This window comes from Chiloscyllium plagiosum, chromosome 6 (assembly GCF_004010195.1).
Source record: "Chiloscyllium plagiosum isolate BGI_BamShark_2017 chromosome 6, ASM401019v2, whole genome shotgun sequence".
Lineage (NCBI taxonomy): Eukaryota > Metazoa > Chordata > Chondrichthyes > Orectolobiformes > Hemiscylliidae > Chiloscyllium > Chiloscyllium plagiosum.
This window is the reverse complement of record NC_057715.1, coordinates 101,625,726-101,645,031: the sequence shown is the minus strand read 5'-3', so window position 1 is coordinate 101,645,031 and position 19,306 is coordinate 101,625,726. Positions and strand designations below refer to the sequence as shown.

Here is a 19,306-nt window from a genome sequence, read left to right as displayed (position 1 = left end):
CAAAGCACTTGGGGAATGTTGGCATCATGAAAGGCATACTAAAAACACCAACCATTCTTTTCTCTTTATTGCAACAAAGTTCAATCAGTCTGCACTTTCTTTCAGCATGGTAGTTAGGAGCAGGAAGTTGTCTTTTTCCTGCCCACCCCCTCCTTTATAACTCAGAAATCATTGAACCAATTGCAGCACTGAAACTGCTGTCTAGCTGAAATGAACTAACTTGTAACAGGAACCCACCTTTTAGAAGCAGTGGTGAAATTAAGCAGTTTCATAGCTGATGAATCCTGCCAGTATCTTTAGAGACCATTATAAAGTGCAAAATAAGCCACAGAATAACATTGTCAGCTATTTACAGTACTTTATTTTCAACCTACATACAGAAAACAGATTTTAACATCATTCTTTAATTGCAGCATTCTCAAATTGTTGTGCCCTTTGTTTGCAGTTAAATATAGAAATTGTCAAAGCAAGTCTGACATCATCTGTTTATGACATGCAAAGAATATGAAAAAAATGTCTGAAAATCTTAAAATCTTCCCTGCTTACATCAATGCCTAAGAATATGGTGAACGTACAGTGTACTGTACAGCTAATCTCCTGAATGTTTAATTTGGAACAGTGTCTACTTTTATAACTGGATCTCTGTTCAAATATGTTGCCCAGTAAACTAAATTAAATATTCCAAAAAGAACAGGAAACACAACCCGGGCCATTTTGTCAATCTTACTGACGCTGTTGTAAGACTTCTTACTTTCCATGGCCCTTTCCTCAGCCCTCATTTGCACAGCTGTACTCTTTGAAATACTTGGGATGACAGGGTCCTTCGTCATGTTGGGGGTGTAGGTCATTCCTCCAATTGCATAAGCATTGTTCATGTTCTTTGCCAAGGTTTCTTTTTTCTAGAAAACAGCATAAGCTCTTATTAATTATGAGCATTGCTATCTTATGGGTATAAGTGTCTGGTATCTAAAGCAGGGAGCTGTCTTAAATATCTCAGGTGTTATGATTTAAGTGCCATGCCTCAGGCATCACACTTGATTTGTAATATAGGCATAACATGTGCACTAATTAACCTAAATTGAGTAAAGCAGCAGTAAATCAACTGAAACAGCAGGTCATATCCCAATATGTGAAATACCAATTGCAAAATTTGAAGAATGGAGTGTCACATCACACAACAACCAGCCTAAGCTATATAAACAACTGCCAGAGGGTGGATGAAGCTTCACAAATATCCCCATCCTAAACAATGACACCCTCTGACATAACAGTGCAGTGCAAAAGACAGGGCTGAAGCATTAGCATCAGTTTTTATCCACTGGGCACGCCAGGATGATCAGTCTTGGTTTCCTCCTGAGCTGCCCATTATTACAGATCCAGTCTTCAGCCAATGCGATTCACTCCAAGAGATGGCTAAAGGCACTGGACATTGCAAAGACTATGGGTCCCGACAATATTCTCACTGCAATACTGAAAGCTGGTGTTCTCGAACTTGCTGCACTCTTAATCAAGCTGTTCCAGCAAAGCTGTAACACTGAAATATATCGGCAAATGTGAAAAATTGCCCAGGAATGTCCTGTTCAAAAAAGGCAGGATTAGATGCAAGCAGGCTGAGTACAACTAGATAAGTCCACTCTCGATTATCGATAAAGAGATTGAGGGACGGCAATGTTGCTATCAAGTGGCAGTGGATCAGCAACAACCTACTCACTAATAGCAAATGAAACACTTAAGAGGCTTCATCTTCCATTTAGAGCAATGACTAAGGTTCTGCCCTTTTGACCACTGGTGCCAGTATGAGGTAGAAACCTTATAAGCTAAAGTGATGTTAACATAAGCTGCACATGAGTGCAGCTAGCTCATTCTACTGGCGACGGTAATCAGTCAGCTTTGACCTAGTGGAAACCAGTTAAAATTCAATCTTATATGGAAATTAACATACTGATTGTACTGGAGCTCCATTTTGAAGTATAGAAGACAAGTCAAACCAGTATGTCTCAATTGCCAAATTTACTTTGCTTCCTGAAGCTTGGAGAAAGTGGCCTTTGAAGGGCGGGGGGTGGAGATTTGGGGATCTCAAACAAACCAACAGCAGACCAGAGGTTTTGGGATGTTTAGCCCCCAACCCCAAAAATAAAAAAAGGTAAAGTAAAAACTGGAGCTTTATTTCGGAATGACCACCTGCAATCACTATTTGTACCTGAAGATTGTAATCAGGGTCCAACAACTATTTGGCTGGTTGAGATTTATGAAGAATGAGTTTGGTTTGGTTCAGACTTGTCAATTTATAGATCCATCTCAAAATGTCATCACTAAGATTTTGTGGGACATCAATGGTGTCAAATTACATCTCCTGATAGTTCCCTGCTGACCCTCTTAATTTCAGAAAGAGTTAAAGAATTGTGAAATTTCCGACAAAGTGGAGTTTTGCAGCAGCAATTGTGTGCAAGTAAAATATTTCTGACTGTACTTTCCATTGTGAGCCTGAGTTCTCTATGAACATAAGGAATTGAGTCTATGGGGACATTAAAATTACCAGCATCAGCCACGTGAACAGAGTCAGCAAGGGACTTGCATCACTGAGCGCCTACAGCTTTCAAAGACTCTAAAATTGCACAAATTCTCAATTCTCCACTGAGATCAGCAGAATTCCGCACAAAACCGTGCAGAGGTTGGGGGAGGGTTTTGTTTGCAACAGCTTTGTCTATATTTCTGGCTACACTGATTTGATGTAATTTTGTTGTAGAATAACTGAAGTACGTAGAAAATTAAATGATTATATATTCAATCTCTTTTGTACAAGAATCATGAAGGAGTTAGATATAGTTCTTAGGGCCAAAGGGATCAGAGGATATGGGGGAAAAAACAGGAACAGGAGAGTGAGTTGGATGATCAGACATGATTATATAGGTGGCTCCGTGGTAAACACTGCTGCCTCACAGCAGTTTGATTCCATCCTCGGGCGACTCTGTGTGGAGTTTGCACATTGTCCTCATGACTGTGTGGGTTTCCTTCAGGTGCTCCAGTTTCCTCCCACAGTCCAAAGATGTGCAGGCTGAGTGGATTGGCCATGCCAAATTGCCCGTAGTATCCAGGGATGTGCAGGCTAAGAGTCAACTACAATCGCTGTGGGTCTGGAATCATATGTAGGTCAGACCAGGTAAAGACAGAAATTTCCTCCCCTAAAGGAGATTATGAACCAGATGGGATTTCCCAATGGAATCATGGTCATCATTATACTCTAAACTCCAGATATTTGTTGAATTCAAATTTCCCTATCTGCCATGGGAAACTTGGGTCCCCAGAAGATTACCTGGGTCTCTGGGTTAACAGTCCAGTGACAATAGCACAAGGTCATCATCTTTTCCTTAAATATATTACACGGTGAGCCCCACTGACAATATTTAGTTGTCAAGGTAATTCCACACACACCCACAATTATTCACCAAATATTGCCCAATCATCGAATTTCGGATATTTGCACTGAATTTTGTAAGCACGGATTGTTTGAGAACAGTAAGGTCCTTGCTTGATGCAAACAGCGACAGAGATATGCTGTTGGGGACTGGGAGGTTCATCTACTTGACATCACACTAGCACTAAAATTCAAATACCACATTACTCACGTGTGAGAGGCAGAAAGCATTTTTGACTTGGAGAATCCAGAGAGTGGCAAACAGCACTTGTGTTGCTATTGCCTTTCGCACCATGAAACAGCTAGCTTTACCTGCTGCTCAAACATTTCAGATAGCTTACCCTAAAGGTAATGAGAAGGGGTTTTGTGCAATATACAGTAAGAAATGACTGGATCAGAGTAGCCATTATCTTATGGGTTAGTTTGATGCGCCCTATTCCAACATTAACCTTGCATTGTGAACCAATGACTTGGACCCTATTTATGGGGTTGCTCATCTGTTCAATTTTGTATCACTAGGAATCTTAATGGGTATATTGCCCTGTGAAGATAGGTTTGTGATAGACACTGGTGTATCACACCAAAGTCATGAATGGGCCTAAGGGCAACAACTTTAGTCCTGAAACGTACCCAGTCTATGATTACCCTGTATAGTTGAAGTATCTCAGAAGTTATGCAGTAATGCTGAGTGATTCTGAGTGTGCTAAGAATTATGCTGACAACCAGTTTAAAATTGTTGGTCAGCATTATCAGTTGACAGTAGTTTGTAGACAGAAAGAACATGTACAAACATTGTGTCTAGTTCAACTTTACAAAAGTGCGTGGAAATTCTTTCACACAATGAGTGGTGGTGCTTGGAATGGATTGCCAGTGGAGATGGTAGAAGCAGGCGTTAGCAACGTTTAAGGCATATCTTGATGGACATGTGAATGGGAAGTGAACAGAGGGACAGAAACTTTGCATGGGCAATAAGTAGCAGGTCTAAATAAGGATTAGAATTGGTGCACGCTTGGTGGGCTTCCTTTGTTGTATTATTGTAAAACAGGTGATGGCCATGCTTTGATTCATTTCTCATGGCAAAACCTTGATCAGAATCAATCTGCCGAGTTTAAATTTTAACAAGAATTGGCATTTAACCATTATCTAACTGGTGATTTCTCCAAAGCAATGTTTCTACCAGTCATCTGCCAAACAAATACCCTTTTCATACAGCATATTGAGGTTATTTTCTTTCTCAGTATTTCTTGTCGACTGCCCTGATAAATGCCAGATAAAAAGCTTTGTCTTGTTTCATGATTTGGAGATGCCAGAGTTGGACTGGGTGGACAAAATTAAAAATCACACAACGCCAGGTAATAGTCCAACAGGTTTATTTGGAAGCACTAGCTTTCGGAGCGCTGCACCTTCATCAGGTGGCTTCATCACTACCTTGTGAAGTAAAGGCACTCCGAAAGCTAGTACTTCCAAATAAACCTGTTGGACTATAACCTGGCGTTGTGTGATTTTTAACTGTCTTATTTCAGTAATATTTACATTCTGTACTACCAAATAACTACTTGTACACACTGTTCTACGACAGTAATAGTAACAGGAGCAGACCATTCGGCCCCTCGAGCCTGCATTGACATTCAATAGGATCATTGTTGATCCAACATTTCTGACGTCCACCTTTCTGCCCCTTCCCCATAAGCCTTGATTGCCCTACTGATGAAGAATCTCGGAGATTCTTTATTCGATGATGTGATTCATGAAGGAACAACAAGAAATAAACGTCTCTCTCCCTGTGAGCAGTATATTAAAACGTCTATGATGAATCAACATGTTAGTAACAAGAATTGGCACTGTGACAAATTATTCACAGTTAATCATATCTGTGTTCCTCATGTTAGATTAATTGAAGTAGAATTTCTTGAAGGCTTGCCATCTTTGGTTACCTTACGGCCCAAAGAATCATATTTTGAATGTATTCAAAGGTAGAACTCTCAATCTTTACATTATATCAATGTGGCATAATGGAAGGAAATATAATGGCCTCAAAACATTTAAGCTGACATTAGGTTGTCAAAATTAATGGTCTTAAAATTTGAAATTAATTTCAAATGCATTGCTTCATAATAATTGCCGCATTGATTCGGCTCAGATTGATGACCAAATCACAAGGTAAAAATGATTTTTGGAAATGTTAGTGGAAGAATGTTAACACACATGCTACCTCGTATATATTTGCAGAAGTATTAACGGAATTGGTCGCTGCAAACAAATTAATGACCCTGTTAAAAGAGCAAAGCGATTTATTTGATGTGTGCAAAGTGTTGTATAATAACGTTGGAGACATCAATTCACAGTTTCTAACCTTTAACGGGCCAATCATACTACTGCTTCTTTTAATGGGCAGCACCACAGAAATCCTCTATGACTCCAAAAGTGCAGTAAATGGGATTAGTGTCGTTTGGTGTTTGTTGGTCAGCAGAGAGATGGTGAACTGAAGAGCCTGTTTCTATGCTGTATGATTCTATGTCGCTACACATGAAATACAAATTGAAAGCTGGCCAAATCCAACTGGAATGAAAGGCAGCTCAAACCAAATTTCTGACTGTGAAAGGAAATTTAAAATAAATTTCAAATGTTGGGAACACAAAGGAAAGTTCAGTTTTTAGTTCAAAAGTTATTGGAGTTATGCATTAGATAAGAATGAACAGTCATTGAAACATACACTATGGATAAACAGCCAGTCAGATTCTTTCACAAGAGGGAAGAAACTTCCTTTTTAGAAATTGTTGATGGAATGTGGGCATCACTGTTTAGGATGGCATTATTATCCATTCCTAATTGCACTGGAAAAGGTAGTGGCTAAGCTTTGATTAGATTAGATTCTCTACAGTGTGGAAACAGGCCCTTCAGCCCAACAGGTCCACACCGAAACTCCGAAGAGTAACCCACGCAAATCCCTTTTCCCTCTGACTAATGCACCAAATTGACAATTTAAGCATGGCCAATTCATCTAACCTGCACATCTTTGGACTGTGGGAAGAAACCAGACCACCTGGAGGAAACCCACGCAGACACGGGGAGAATGTGCAAACTGCATACAGTCAACCGAGATTGGAATCAAACCTGGGACCCTGATGCTGTGAGGCAACAGTGCTAACCACTGAGCCACCGTGCCGCCCTGAAAGCTTCTTGAACAGTGCAGTTCTTAGACTGCAGGGCAAACACAGCATTAATAAGAAAGAATTTCCAAGCTTCTGAACCAGTGACCAGAAAGAAACAGCAATATAATTCCAAGTCAGGATGGTATGTGACTTGAAGAGAACTTGCAAGTGGTGATGTTCCCATGCATCTACTGCCCTTGTCCATGTCGATTGTAGAATTTGGGGGTTTGGAAGGTGCTATCAAAAAGGAGACTTGATGAGTTGCTGTAGTGCATATTGTAGATAATACACACTGCTGCTTCTATGCCTGAGTGGTGACAGGTGTGAATGTTCAAGATGAGTGTGGCTCCACTAAAGTGGACTGCTTGGTCCTGAATTGTGCTGAGCTTCTTCAGTGTTATTGAAGCTGCACACCTCCCAGCAAATGGAGAGCATTCCATCATATTCTTGGCTTGTTCCTTGTAGATGGTGGACAGGCACTGGGGATATAGGATGTAAGTTGCCACAGAATTTCTAGCCTCTGACCTGCTCTTGCAATACAAGTATTATAAGCTGGCCCATTCCAATTTCTAGAGAATGGTAACACCCATATATTTGTTGATAATGGGTGTTTAGATGGTGGTAATGCTGAAAGTCAAGAGATGGTGAAATTCTTTGTTGGAGATGATCATGGACTGGCTTTTATGAAGCACAAATGTGGATCAGAAGACAGAATTAACTTCTTATAAAATTGGTTTATTGCTAGAGCCTGATTACTTTTCCTTGTCTTTAAAAATATTATTTTGTTTTGAACTTTTGTCTGCTTCGTTATCAAGATGATTAAACGGATGCCTCCCTAATTTATACGGAGCAGGTTTTATGCATAAAAGAGGTACTTTAGCTGAACATGCAATAAATCTAAAGTATTTAAATGCAATCACAAGAGGGATGTGATATGTTTAATTAAATTTAGCAGCTACATTATCTTCAAATTAACTTTGTTTCGATCAGTAACTCAAATTTATAATTACATTTTCCACAAGTGTTGGAAATGGCACTGAAACAATTTTTTTTTGCCCGATATCATATTTTAAAATTTCAGATCTCTGTGGGGAGGTATTTCACATTAACATACATGGCCATCTCCTTCCTCATCATCTGTAAATGTGCAATACATACAGTTGATTCCAATATAACACAATAGTTGCATGCTCGTGCAATCTTGTGGATAAGAAAATCACGCAATAACAGCGCTATTTAAATTAATGGGGTCGGAATCGCGTTATAACCAATACAGGTAAGGGAAGTTTACATTCTGCAAATAATGGTCTAAATTCTTCAATCATGTTAAAGCCTATGTGCATTTCCTCAATCCAAATTGTAGCAGAACCCACTGTCAAGTCATAGAATCATAGAGATGTGCAGCACGAAAACAGACCCTTCAGTCCAACTCATCCACACCAACCAGACATCCTAACTAATCTAGTCCCATTTGCCAGCACTTGGTCCATATCCCTCTAAACCCTTCCTATTCATACACACATCCACATGCCTTTTAAATTGCTGCAATAGTATCAGCCTCCACCACTTCCTCTGGCAGCTCATTCCATACACGCACCACCCTCTGCCTGAAAACGTTGTCCCTTAGGTCTCTTTCATATCTTTCCCCTCTCACCCTTAACCTATGCCCTCTAGTTCTGGACTCCTCCACCCCAGGGAAAATGCCTTGTCTATTTATCCTATCCATCCCCCTCATGATTTTATAAACCTCTATAAGGTTGCCCCTCAGACTCCGATAACCCCAGCCAATTCCGCCTCTCCCTATAGCTCAAATCCTCCAACCCTGGCAACATCCTTGCAAATGTTTTCTGAATCCTTTCCAGTTTCACAACATCCTTCCGATAGGAAGGAAACTAGAATTGCACGCAATATTCCAAAAGTGGCCCAACCAATGTCCTGTACAGACACATGACCTCCCAACTCCTGTACTCAATACTCTTGACCAATAAAGGAAAGCATACCAATTGCCTTCTTCATTATCCTATATATCTGCAACTCCACTTTCAAGGAACTATGTACCTGCAAACCAAGGTCTCTTTGTTCAGCAATACTCCCCAGTACATAACCATTATGTGTATGAGCCTTGTTCTGATTTGCTTTCCCAAAATGCAGCACCTCACATTTATCAAAATTAAACTCCATCTGCCACTCCTCAGCCCATTGGCCGGTCTGATCAAGATCCCATTGTACTGAGGTAACCTACTTCACTGTCCACTACACCTCCAATGTTGGGGTCATCTGCAAACTTATATAAATGATGAAAAGTAGTGGACCCAGCAACAATCCTTGTGGCATACCATTGGTCACAGGCCTCCAGTCTGAAAACCTCCACCATCACCCTCTGTTTTCTACCTTCAAGCCAGTTCTGTATACAAATGGCTAGTTCTCCTGTATTCCATGCGATCTAACCTTGCTAACTAGTCTACCTTGTTGCACACCTTACTGAAGTCCATATAGATTACATCCACGACTCCGCCCTCATCAATCCTCTTTGTTACAACTTCAAAACACTCAAATTCATGAGACATGATTTCCCATGCATAAAGCCATGCTGACTATCCCTAATCAGTCCTTGTCTTTCCAAATACATGTACGTCCTGTCCCTCAGGATTCTCTTCAACAACTTGCATTCCCTGGCTTGTCCTTACCACCTTTCTTAAACAGTGGCACCACATTAGCCAACCTCCAGTCTTCCAGCACCTCACCTGTGACTATTAATGATACAAAGATCTCAGCAAGGGGCCCAGCAATCACTTCCCTAGCTTCCCAGCGTTCTAGGGTACACCTGATCAGGTCCTGGGGATTTATCCACTTTTATGCATTTCAGGATATCCAGCACCTCCTCCTCTGTAATATGGATATTTTTCAAGATGTCACCACCTATTTCCCCATATTCTATAACTTCTATTTCCTTCTCCACAGTAAACACTGATGCAAAGTACTCGTTTAGTATCTCCCCCATCTCCTGCAACTCCACACGTCAGCTGCCTTGCTGATCTTTGAGAAGCCGTATTCTATCCCTAGTTACCCTTTTGTCCTTAAAATGTATTTGTAAAAACCCTTTGGATTCTCTTTAACCATATTTGCCAAAGTTCTCATGTCCTCTTTCTCCCCCTCCTGATTTCCCTCTTAAGTATACTCCTATTGCCTTTGTTCATCTAAGGATCTATCCTGTCTTTTCCTGACATTCGCTTCCTTTTTCTTAACCAAATCCTCAATTTCTTTAGTCATCCAGCATTCCCGATACCTACCAGCCTTTCCTTTCATCCTAACAGCAATATACTTTCTCTGGATTCTTGTTATCTCATTTTTGAAGGCTTCCCATTCTTCAGTCGTACCTTTACCTGTGAACATCAGCTCCCAATCAACTTCTAAACGTTCTTGCCTAATACCGTCAAAATTGGCAATCCTCTAATTTAGAAATTCAACTTTTAGATCTGGTCTATCCTTTTCCATCACTATTTTAAAACTAATAGAATTATGGTCACTGGCCTCAAAGTGCTCCCCCACTAACATCTCAGTCACGTGCCCTGCCTTATTTCCCCAAGAGTAGGTCAAGTTTTGCTCCTTCTCTAGTAGGTAAATCCACATAGTGAATCAGAAAATTTTCTTGTAGACACTTAATGAATTCCTCTCCTTCTAAACCTTTAACATTATGGCAGTCCCAGTCCACGTTTGGAAAGTTAAAATCCCCTACCATGACCAGCCTATTATTCTTACAGATAACTGAAATTTCTTTACAAATTTGTTTCTCAATTTCCTGTTGACTGTTAGGAGGTCTATGATAAAATCCAATAAGGTGATCACCCCTTTCTTATTTATCAGTTCCAACCAAATTACTTCCCTGGATGTATTCCCAGGAATATCCTCCCTAAATACAGCAGTGATGCTATCCCTATCCAAAAAAAAACCACTCCCCCTCCTCTCTTGCCTCCTTTTCTAACTTTCCTGTGCATTTGTATCCTGGAACATTAAGCTGCCAGTTCCGACCATCCCAGAGCCACATCTCTGTAATTGCCATGATATCCCAGTCCCACGTTTCTGACCATGCCCTGAATTCATCTGCCTTGCCTGTTTGGCCTCTTGCATTGAAATAATGCAGTTTAATTTATCAGTCCCAAGTTGTTCTCTGCTTTGTTCCTGCCTGCCCTGACTGTTTGATTTGCTCCTTTTCCCAACTGTACCAGTCTCAGATTGATCTCTTTCCTCACTATCTCCTTGTCCCCCCCCAACCTCTACCTTACTAGTTTAAATCCTCCCGAGCAGCTCTAGCATATATTAGTCCCCTTCCAATTTAGATGCAATCAGTCCTTTTCATTCAGGTCACTTCTCCCCCAGAAGAGATTCCAATGATCCAAAATTGTGAACCCTTCTCCCCTGTATCAGCTCTTCAGCTGCACTTTCATCTGCTCTATCCCCCTATTCCTACCCTCACTAGCTCTTAACACTGGGAGTAATCCAGATATTACTACCCTCGAGCAATTCCTCTTTAAATTCCTGTCTGACTTTCTATATTCTCCCTTCAGAACCTCATTCTTTTCCCTTCCGAGATCGTTAGTTCCAATGTGGACAATGACCTCCTGCAGGCCCCTTTCTCCTTTGAGAACATTCTGCACCCTCTCAGAGATATCTTTAAACCTCGCACAGGGGAGGCAACACAGCATTCTGATTTTTCACTACTGGCCACAGAAACATCTGGAAATGTTGCTGGAAAAGCGCAGCAGGTCAGGCAGCATCCAGGGAACAGGAGAATCGACGTTTCGGGCATAAGCCCTTCTTCAGGAACAGATTCCTGAAGAAGGGCTTATGCCCGAAACGTCGATTCTCCTGTTCCCTGGATGCTGCCTGACCTGCTGCACTTTTCCAGCAACACATTTCCAGCTCTGATCTCCAGCATCTGCAGACCTCACTTTCTCCTCACAGAAACATCTGTCTGTGACTCTGCCTACAGAGTCCCTTAATACAATTGATTGCTTGGAATCAGACTTACCCCTCATTACATTAGAGCCAGCCTCGATACCAGAAACTTGGCTATTCATGCTGTATTCCCCTGAGTCCATCACCCCCGACATTTTCCAAAACAGTATACTTGTTTGAGATGGAGATAGCCACAAGAGACTCCTGCACTACCCGCCTCCCTCTCCTGGAGTTAACCTGACTGACTCTGCAGCTTTTCTCCCCTTCTATAACTGCCATCCATTACACCCCCATCTCTCCTAAATTCTTCATTGCATGATTTGGTTGGAGTGACAGTTAGAGGCAATCTTATAGGATTCGCAACCAAACACCCAGACATAATCATCAGTAACATGGAAACTCCCCCTAAATTCCCATATCCAACAGGAAGAGCATATCAATCTACTACAGGTCACCATTGCTCCTTCACAATGTACAGACCTGGAAAATAGCACCGGCTTATTGCTCTAAAAAGACTTCATACACCAGCTAACTTCATACTGATGGCATATATCCTAAAAATTTAATCAAACGGTCTCACTAAGACATATAATCAAGTAAGAACCCACTCTACTTACAACTGTCAACTTACAGCAAGGTTACATGTAAAAAATAACTATGCACTTATCTGTTCCTGTGCTGTGAGGTCTCCCATGTAGGTTCCTCCAAGGTCAGTTGTGAATTTCACTGTTTGTTAATTTTTCCTAGACACACTCCAATGTCCAGGGATACATGAACTCAAACAGCATATGCAATAACTGTGCAGATTCACTGCTGTGTCAGTAAGCAGTGTAGGTTTTTCTCTGTTTCTCTTACTGACCATGTGATCACTGCCTTTTGTATGTCTTCCTCTTATTAAAACTGCCATTGGTTTGTTCTTTTTTTCCCCAAAGTTCAAAAACAATGTATCAGCATATAAAACAGTAATTGCTGCTCCTAGAATTCGAGGAAATCGCTTCCAACTCCTAAAATACCTTTTTTAAAAAAAAAAGGAGTAGCTCTTACAGCCATAATTTTTTTCCTGTCCTCCATCTTGTTTACCCAGAATCCTTTGTGACATCAGCAGAAACTGTGTACAGTCACCAGCATGTTTTCCTTCCATTTCAAGTCCATGTCAGGAGTGCAGGAACATGCGTATCGATAACAACTTAATCTGTACATCCCTCCTCAGTAAACAATTCCAGATTCCCTATGCCCTCAGAAGAAATTCCTTCTCATCCCTGTCTTAAATGGGAAACCCCTTATTCTGAGATTGAACCCTCAATTCATAGACATTCCCACATGGGGAAACAATCTTCGTGCATCTATCCTGTCAAGCCCCCTAAGAATCTTACATGTTTCAATTCTTCATTCTGCTATGCTTCAAAAAGTACAGTACAAATTAATCAATTTCAATCCATAGGCAGGATCAACCCAGTGAACCTCCTCTGATTGCCTCCAAAGCCAGTATATCTTCCCTTCAATAAAGGAACCAAAATAATTCATAGTATTCTCGGTGTAGTCTAATTAGTGTCTTGTATAATTTTAGCAAGTCCTCCCTATTTTTAGACACCATTTTGTTTTAAATAAAGGCCAACATTCTATTTGCCTTCCGTATCACCCAAAGAAATTGTCCGCTATATTTTTGTGATTTATGAGTTGTTCATGATTTAAACCCTTAGGAAGGGATGCATGATGCTTCTCCAAATGATGAGGCAATAACAATAGCTTGCATTGTTTTGCAAGAGTGAGCAACAAATTGCAGTGATACCTGAAAGCATTGGAACTTCACTTTCCAACTGAGATATTTTACTCAACAAGAAGTGAGAATTCCATGCTGGGGCAAATTATATTTCTTCCAAACTCTCGCTATGTTTGGAATGAACCTCAGTTGGTGGTGCAATCGTAAATTAATAACCCACACTGTACAAAGCACTGTGCAAACTCTCCATAAGGAGATTGATATAAATGTCTTGAGGGGTAAATTGCACAATTATCCTTGAACTAACAGTATCAAAGCATATTCATTGTTCATTTATCTTATTTAGTTTGTGGAACCTTGTTGTGCACAATTAGCTGCTGTATTTGACTACATTACAACAGTGAGTGAATTTCAAAAGTACTCTATTGGCTGGGAAACACTTTGGAATGTCCTAAAATGAGTAAAGTCTCTACATAACACGCAACCTTTTTCCTAAAGTAGATAATTGTTTTGTCCAAAGGTTCGTAGTTTATATGCTGAGCCAATAAAACAAATCAGAGGCAAAAAAAAAGCTCAGTTCTTTCTCAGATGCTGCTACATTTCCATTGCTTAAGGCCTTCATTTTTGTCATAATGAGGAGAATCACTGCCTGCTTTAAAGAAATAATTGAGTAAATTATCTCAGTTGCATGTTGAAAATTGACTCAATTATCATGGATTGTTCATCAGTGTCTGTTGACATAAGCCTGAAATGTTTCCATGACTGAATTATTGCTGCTTGACTAGTTTCATGACCATTCACTATCACAGTCAGATGCCTGCAATATTTCAGAGTTATGAGCACCTAACAGTGGGAATACTGGAAAAGATAGGTGGGTGACATCAGTGAGAAAAAAGACTGTTAGTGAAGTTATGTGGAAGATTTGCCTCAGTGTACTGGCACTGAGATAAAATTCAGTGAAAAAAAAAACTTTGCATTGGGAATTCTTAAGCTCATTTTAGGACGTTGTGTGCATGGATTAATATCTTCTTGTAATAAGGATTTATTTAGTTGAAGGAATGTAAATGTAAATTTTATGAATGATTTACTTCAATATTGTGAAGTCTGCAATAGAGACAGAAATTTATTTTATCTTGTACCTGTCTGGGTCCTGAGGTATGCCAGGAACTGTGTAGGGAAAAGGATGGTGGGCATTTTTTGACATAATTTGGCACTATGTTGGCAGAGGGGCCCTATAAAGAGCATAAGGTTTGGGAGGGCAGCATAGAGGCATGAGAGGCTATGAGTTGGCATGGATCCAGCATGGGAGGTGTGTGGGAGGGTGGAGGTGTGATGGAGAAAGATTTGAGGGATGTGGTTTTTCTTTTAAAAAAACCCTTCGTCTCAGTGCTAGTACACGAAGGCAGATATTCCACAAACCTCACTAACAGCCTTCGTTCTAATTTGGGGTCACCCAGACTTCTTTCCAGGAAAGCCCATCATCCAGAAGGAAACTCCAACCTCTGGGTCCCCTTTCCTGGGTCAAATTTGCAGACCCAGGAAACGAGGTGACTCGACACTCGCAATACACAGGCGAACATTTAAGCCCAAGTATTTGCAGCCAGCCTGCAAGCTGTAGATAAGCTGAGAACAAAAAAAACACTAAGTTACCATATCTCTCTTTCTGCCTTTGCAATTATATCATCACTAGGGCTCAGTGGTTAGCACTGCTGTCCCACAGTACCAGAGACCCAGGTGCAATTCCACCCTCAAGTGACTGTCTGCACATTCTCTCAGTGTCTGTGTGGGTTTTCACTGGGTGCTATGGTTTCCTCCCACAGTCTAAAGACGTGTAGGTTAAGTGGATTGGCCATGTTAAATCGCCTATTGCATCCAAGGATTGCAGGATAGGTGGATTGACCATGGTAAATGTGGGGTGACTGTAAAGTGCTAGGCCTGGTTGGGCAGCTTTATCTGTATAGTGATGATTCTATGATTCTAATGTCTCAGCCATAACATCCTTATTGCTCTTCTTCCCTCATGTTCTGAGTCTGGGCAATCTCTCATTGCCCTGCCTTGAGCCCACTCTTTCAATACTGATCCTCCAGATCCTAGCCTATAAATGATGTTCGGGTTCTATGTAAGTTGTACATTGAAGTTTCTTACCTTCGATTGAAAAGCTTCATATGCCTTTTTACCATCCCATGCCCAGCTTCGTTTGGTGAAGTAATTTACTGTTGCAAATTCAATCAGAGCAGAAAAGACAAATGCGTAACACACTGCTATGAACCAGTCCATTGCAGTGGCATAAGCTACTTTAGGCAGGGAGTTCCGTGCACTGATGCTCAATGTTGTCATTGTCAGCACCGTGGTTACACCTGAAGAGAAAGAACAAAAGGGTAGTGTCAACAACAACCACTTGAATTTAGTAACACCTTTATCATAATAAAATCCACCAACTGACTTCACAGGTTGGTGTCATCAAGACAAAATTTGACACTGAGTCACAACCAGACTTAATTGCAGTTCAGAGGATAAAAGATAGAGATAAATCAAAACATTTGGAATTTTTACTGTATAATTCAGAATGATTAACAAAGATGAAAAATACATTTATAACAATAATCACTTTGCTCTCCTCTTTTCCTGGAAAATAATGTTGATTTCTGTTTTGGACCAAATCAGACCCCCACAAAATATTCTAAGAAGGTTGTCTGGACTCGAACATTTTCCTGTTTTTAAAGGCAAATATGAATGTCTTTTCCCAATGGAATGTGACTGGTCAAACTACTCGACATTAGCAAAACACAATATTATTTAAACACTAATTGAAAACAGTTGGCAACTAAAGAGAGGAACTTAGAATAACTTAACTCAAGTGGAATACTTAATAGAACAATAGATACCACAACTATTACTAATTAACTGTTCCAAAACAGTAACATCCCATAAACACACCCCTTGGCAAAAGAAGGAAAATTCAGACAGATTCTCACATGCAGTTCTCCAATCCAGGAAGGAAAAAGCATCAAGAGACGAATCACAGAGAAATAGGCAGGAGACATTCACTGAAGCTTCCAACTCTGTTGAGATCCCAATAGCTTCTGATGCTACTGGAAAAAAACCCCTAGATATCTGGATCAGTCAGTGCTAGCCCCATCCATTCAAGCTGTATTAAAAAAAAACCCAAGGCCTACCAAGCTGTTTACTCAAGTAGTCTTCAGTAGCCAGCTCTTCACCTCTGCCTTACAACCTCTCTTAAAAAAAAAAGGACAAAATAACCTCTTAAAGTGACAGCATCACCACAATTTCTTCCCAGAGTTTCATTTTATTGGCACCAATTTCTCTCCTATCCCCCATTCAGGGCAACAAAGTATTAATGATAGATTCCTCAATCACAGGGTATATTGCCACTTAACCAGCCTCCTCATTATCTGATATCCTCACAGTGGCACTCCAACGGCACATAAAGGATGTTATGAATGGGTTCCATTCCTGAGTATGTTCGTAAGTCAATTGGTGCACAAATTGGAACACATTACAGTATATTATAAAAATACTAGTTCGTAAATACGAGCAAATTTTCACACATTGGAGCCTTACAGTGAAAAGTAATATGGGATCTCATTTGTGAGTATGAGCGTTCATAAGATGGGGATCCCATGGAACAATCTAAGCCCATGGCACAAACTGATGACAAACTCAGAACGTTGAAGTGGGTTTGAAACAGTGATATTTATAGTCTGTGCAACTCACCTGGTAACCATCAGGCAACTTGAAAATATTGTTTTTAAAATGCAAACTGAAAACATTAAATATAGCAGAACATATGAGCTTTTGCTTTATGATACCACTGTTGCCATGACTAAAGCTACCAATCATTTTATTGTGGAAACATGGTTCAAGTCAATAAACAAAATATTTTGTTTTGTTTCCAAACTTTTTTTATCCTTTAGTACAAATTGAAACTTATTTTTTTCTCTTTTATGAAAAGCTAGTTGTTTTTGTCTGAGGGATGCCAACAGATTAATTCTACAATGCAACATTGGGACATTACATATGGTTCAGTATTTTCTTTTTGAAGTAATTTGTTCAAATGATATATACATTGATAATTACATATGCTTTATACTGAAAGAGATGTCAAAGTTTGCAATCATAGAATTCATTTTTCTCCAACAACAACTTGCATTTATATAGCCTTTAATATAGTAAACTGTTCACAAGGTAATACAGTGCTTAAACAATGTTGAAAAGGAGAAACAAGTTGTCAAAGCTTTTTGTCTTGCACTCATCAGGCCAAACACAAAAATACTAAATTTCAAACAATTATATCAATTTATACTACAGGATGAAAGGGTGCTGACTGATTGGCACTTCTGTTTTTCTTAGAGAGTGCAAAACAAAAAGCTTCAGCAACCTCTGTTCTTTCAGCAATATCATAAAATATCTTATGAAATTCAAATATCCCCACACTGAGCAATAACAGAGCAAATACAGGATTCTGCAGAGAACATCCAATGATTGAAGTATGATGGAGATTTGAATTAGTAAAAGTGTGATCTGTTGCTAATTTCTCCTGGATCCATGTCAGAAAACAGCCACTGAACACAATCAGCATTGGCTTGACATCCTAGTGCAGCCACCAGCAGTAGTTTTACATTATGATTTAACATTACTGGCTTGTGCTCACCTTCTGAGACAAAGCAAACAAATTTGTAATAGTGATTTTCTGACAATGAGCACACAAGTTTCAGGGATTCATTTATGCTATGCAGGCATTTGATAGAAGTAGCATTATGCATGTTTGGAAATTGCTTGTACATTGCAAAATAGGATTCAAAGCAGTAATGATCATAAACACACTGAAATTTGAGACACATGGGAACATATCCTGAACTACTCAATATACAGATTAAAAGACAAATTACAAGAAATATGGTTTTAGTTAAGTTTGTGTGTCACATATTAAATGATAAATCTATATTTATTTTAAAACACTGCTTATTAGGTTTTAATTTATTTATGTCGTACAAAAGTAATTCTTGCACTCTGAAAGCAGCTGCGCTTAGAAGGTGCATGTTTTAGCGACATATAAGCTATACCCCTTGACCTGACTCACTTTCATTGTAATCATGGTGCTCTACTTGGAGTGCAGACTGACAGAACTTTGTTCAGAAGCCTCTAAATATCTCAGTATGCTTATTCTCAGAGTTCTTGTGGTTCAGTAGGTAGTCTTCTTTCCTTTGAACTAAAAGGTGCAGGTTCAAATTCCACTCTGTACTAATGCCCAGAGAAGGAGTATCCATTCAAATAAAAACTAAATTTCAGTAGATACTAGAAATCTGAATCAAACACAGACTGCTAGAAAAACTCAGCAGGTGGAACTCAGCTTTGAAGAATCATCATACTGGATTCAAGACGTTAACTCTCTCTATCTCTTTCCCTGTAGATGCTGCCTAACCTGCAGATTTTCTCCAGCATTTTCCATGTTAGTTAAAAGGATTATCTGTGACTGGTTCAAGCAGCTTGGTAATCAGTCTGATGGTTCCCCACTACTCTCTTAAGTGGGAAAAAGAGATACATGAATATAACAAACAGCTCAAGATTGTTGAGGCATAGTAATATATTGAAATGTCTGTTGGATAAAAGGGTTTTTTCTTCCAAGAATAAAATGATGGGAGATCAGGCAGGATCTTGTACAATTATACACTGGCCTATCTGATTTCCCAGTATAGACTGCTCTCTAGGGAGCCCCACTAACAACTTCCATATTTCACTTTGTGAGGAGGAGAATGGTGTTGAAAGTCAGAGCTGCAGTAATAGGGACAAAATAAGGTGCAGAGGAAGACAGCACCATTGGGAGCAATTAGAGTTACCTGTCCTAACTTGTTTTATTGTTTTTTTTAAGAATGGCAGTTTTATCATATGGTAACAATAATTCAAAATCTTGTACATCTTTCTGAAGGATGGTCTGAATAATAATACAAATTGTAGGTGAGAATGTTAAGACTGAAAATTTTTCTTGTACTCTTTCATGGAATTGAGATATTGCTGGCAGTTTGAACATTTTGATGCTCACCT

The 19,306-nt window shown here is 39.8% G+C and overlaps 1 protein-coding gene across 4 annotated transcripts in view; it reads right to left on the bottom strand.

Moving 5' to 3' along the window:
* Nucleotides 1–343: 343 nt before the first annotated feature.
* The window catches only part of gabra5 (gamma-aminobutyric acid type A receptor subunit alpha5), a 112,588-nt gene continuing 93,625 nt past the window's right edge, over nucleotides 344–19,306 (bottom strand). For 3 of the 4 annotated variants that reach the window (XM_043692282.1, XM_043692281.1, XM_043692284.1), the window contains exons 9-10: nucleotides 15,389–15,600; nucleotides 344–899 (exon numbers count right to left, since the gene is read on the bottom strand). In XM_043692282.1, coding sequence (XP_043548217.1) covers nucleotides 606–899; nucleotides 15,389–15,600 — 506 coding nt within the window. In that variant the 3' untranslated portion in view covers nucleotides 344–605. The other variant, XM_043692285.1, reaches the window with a different exon arrangement.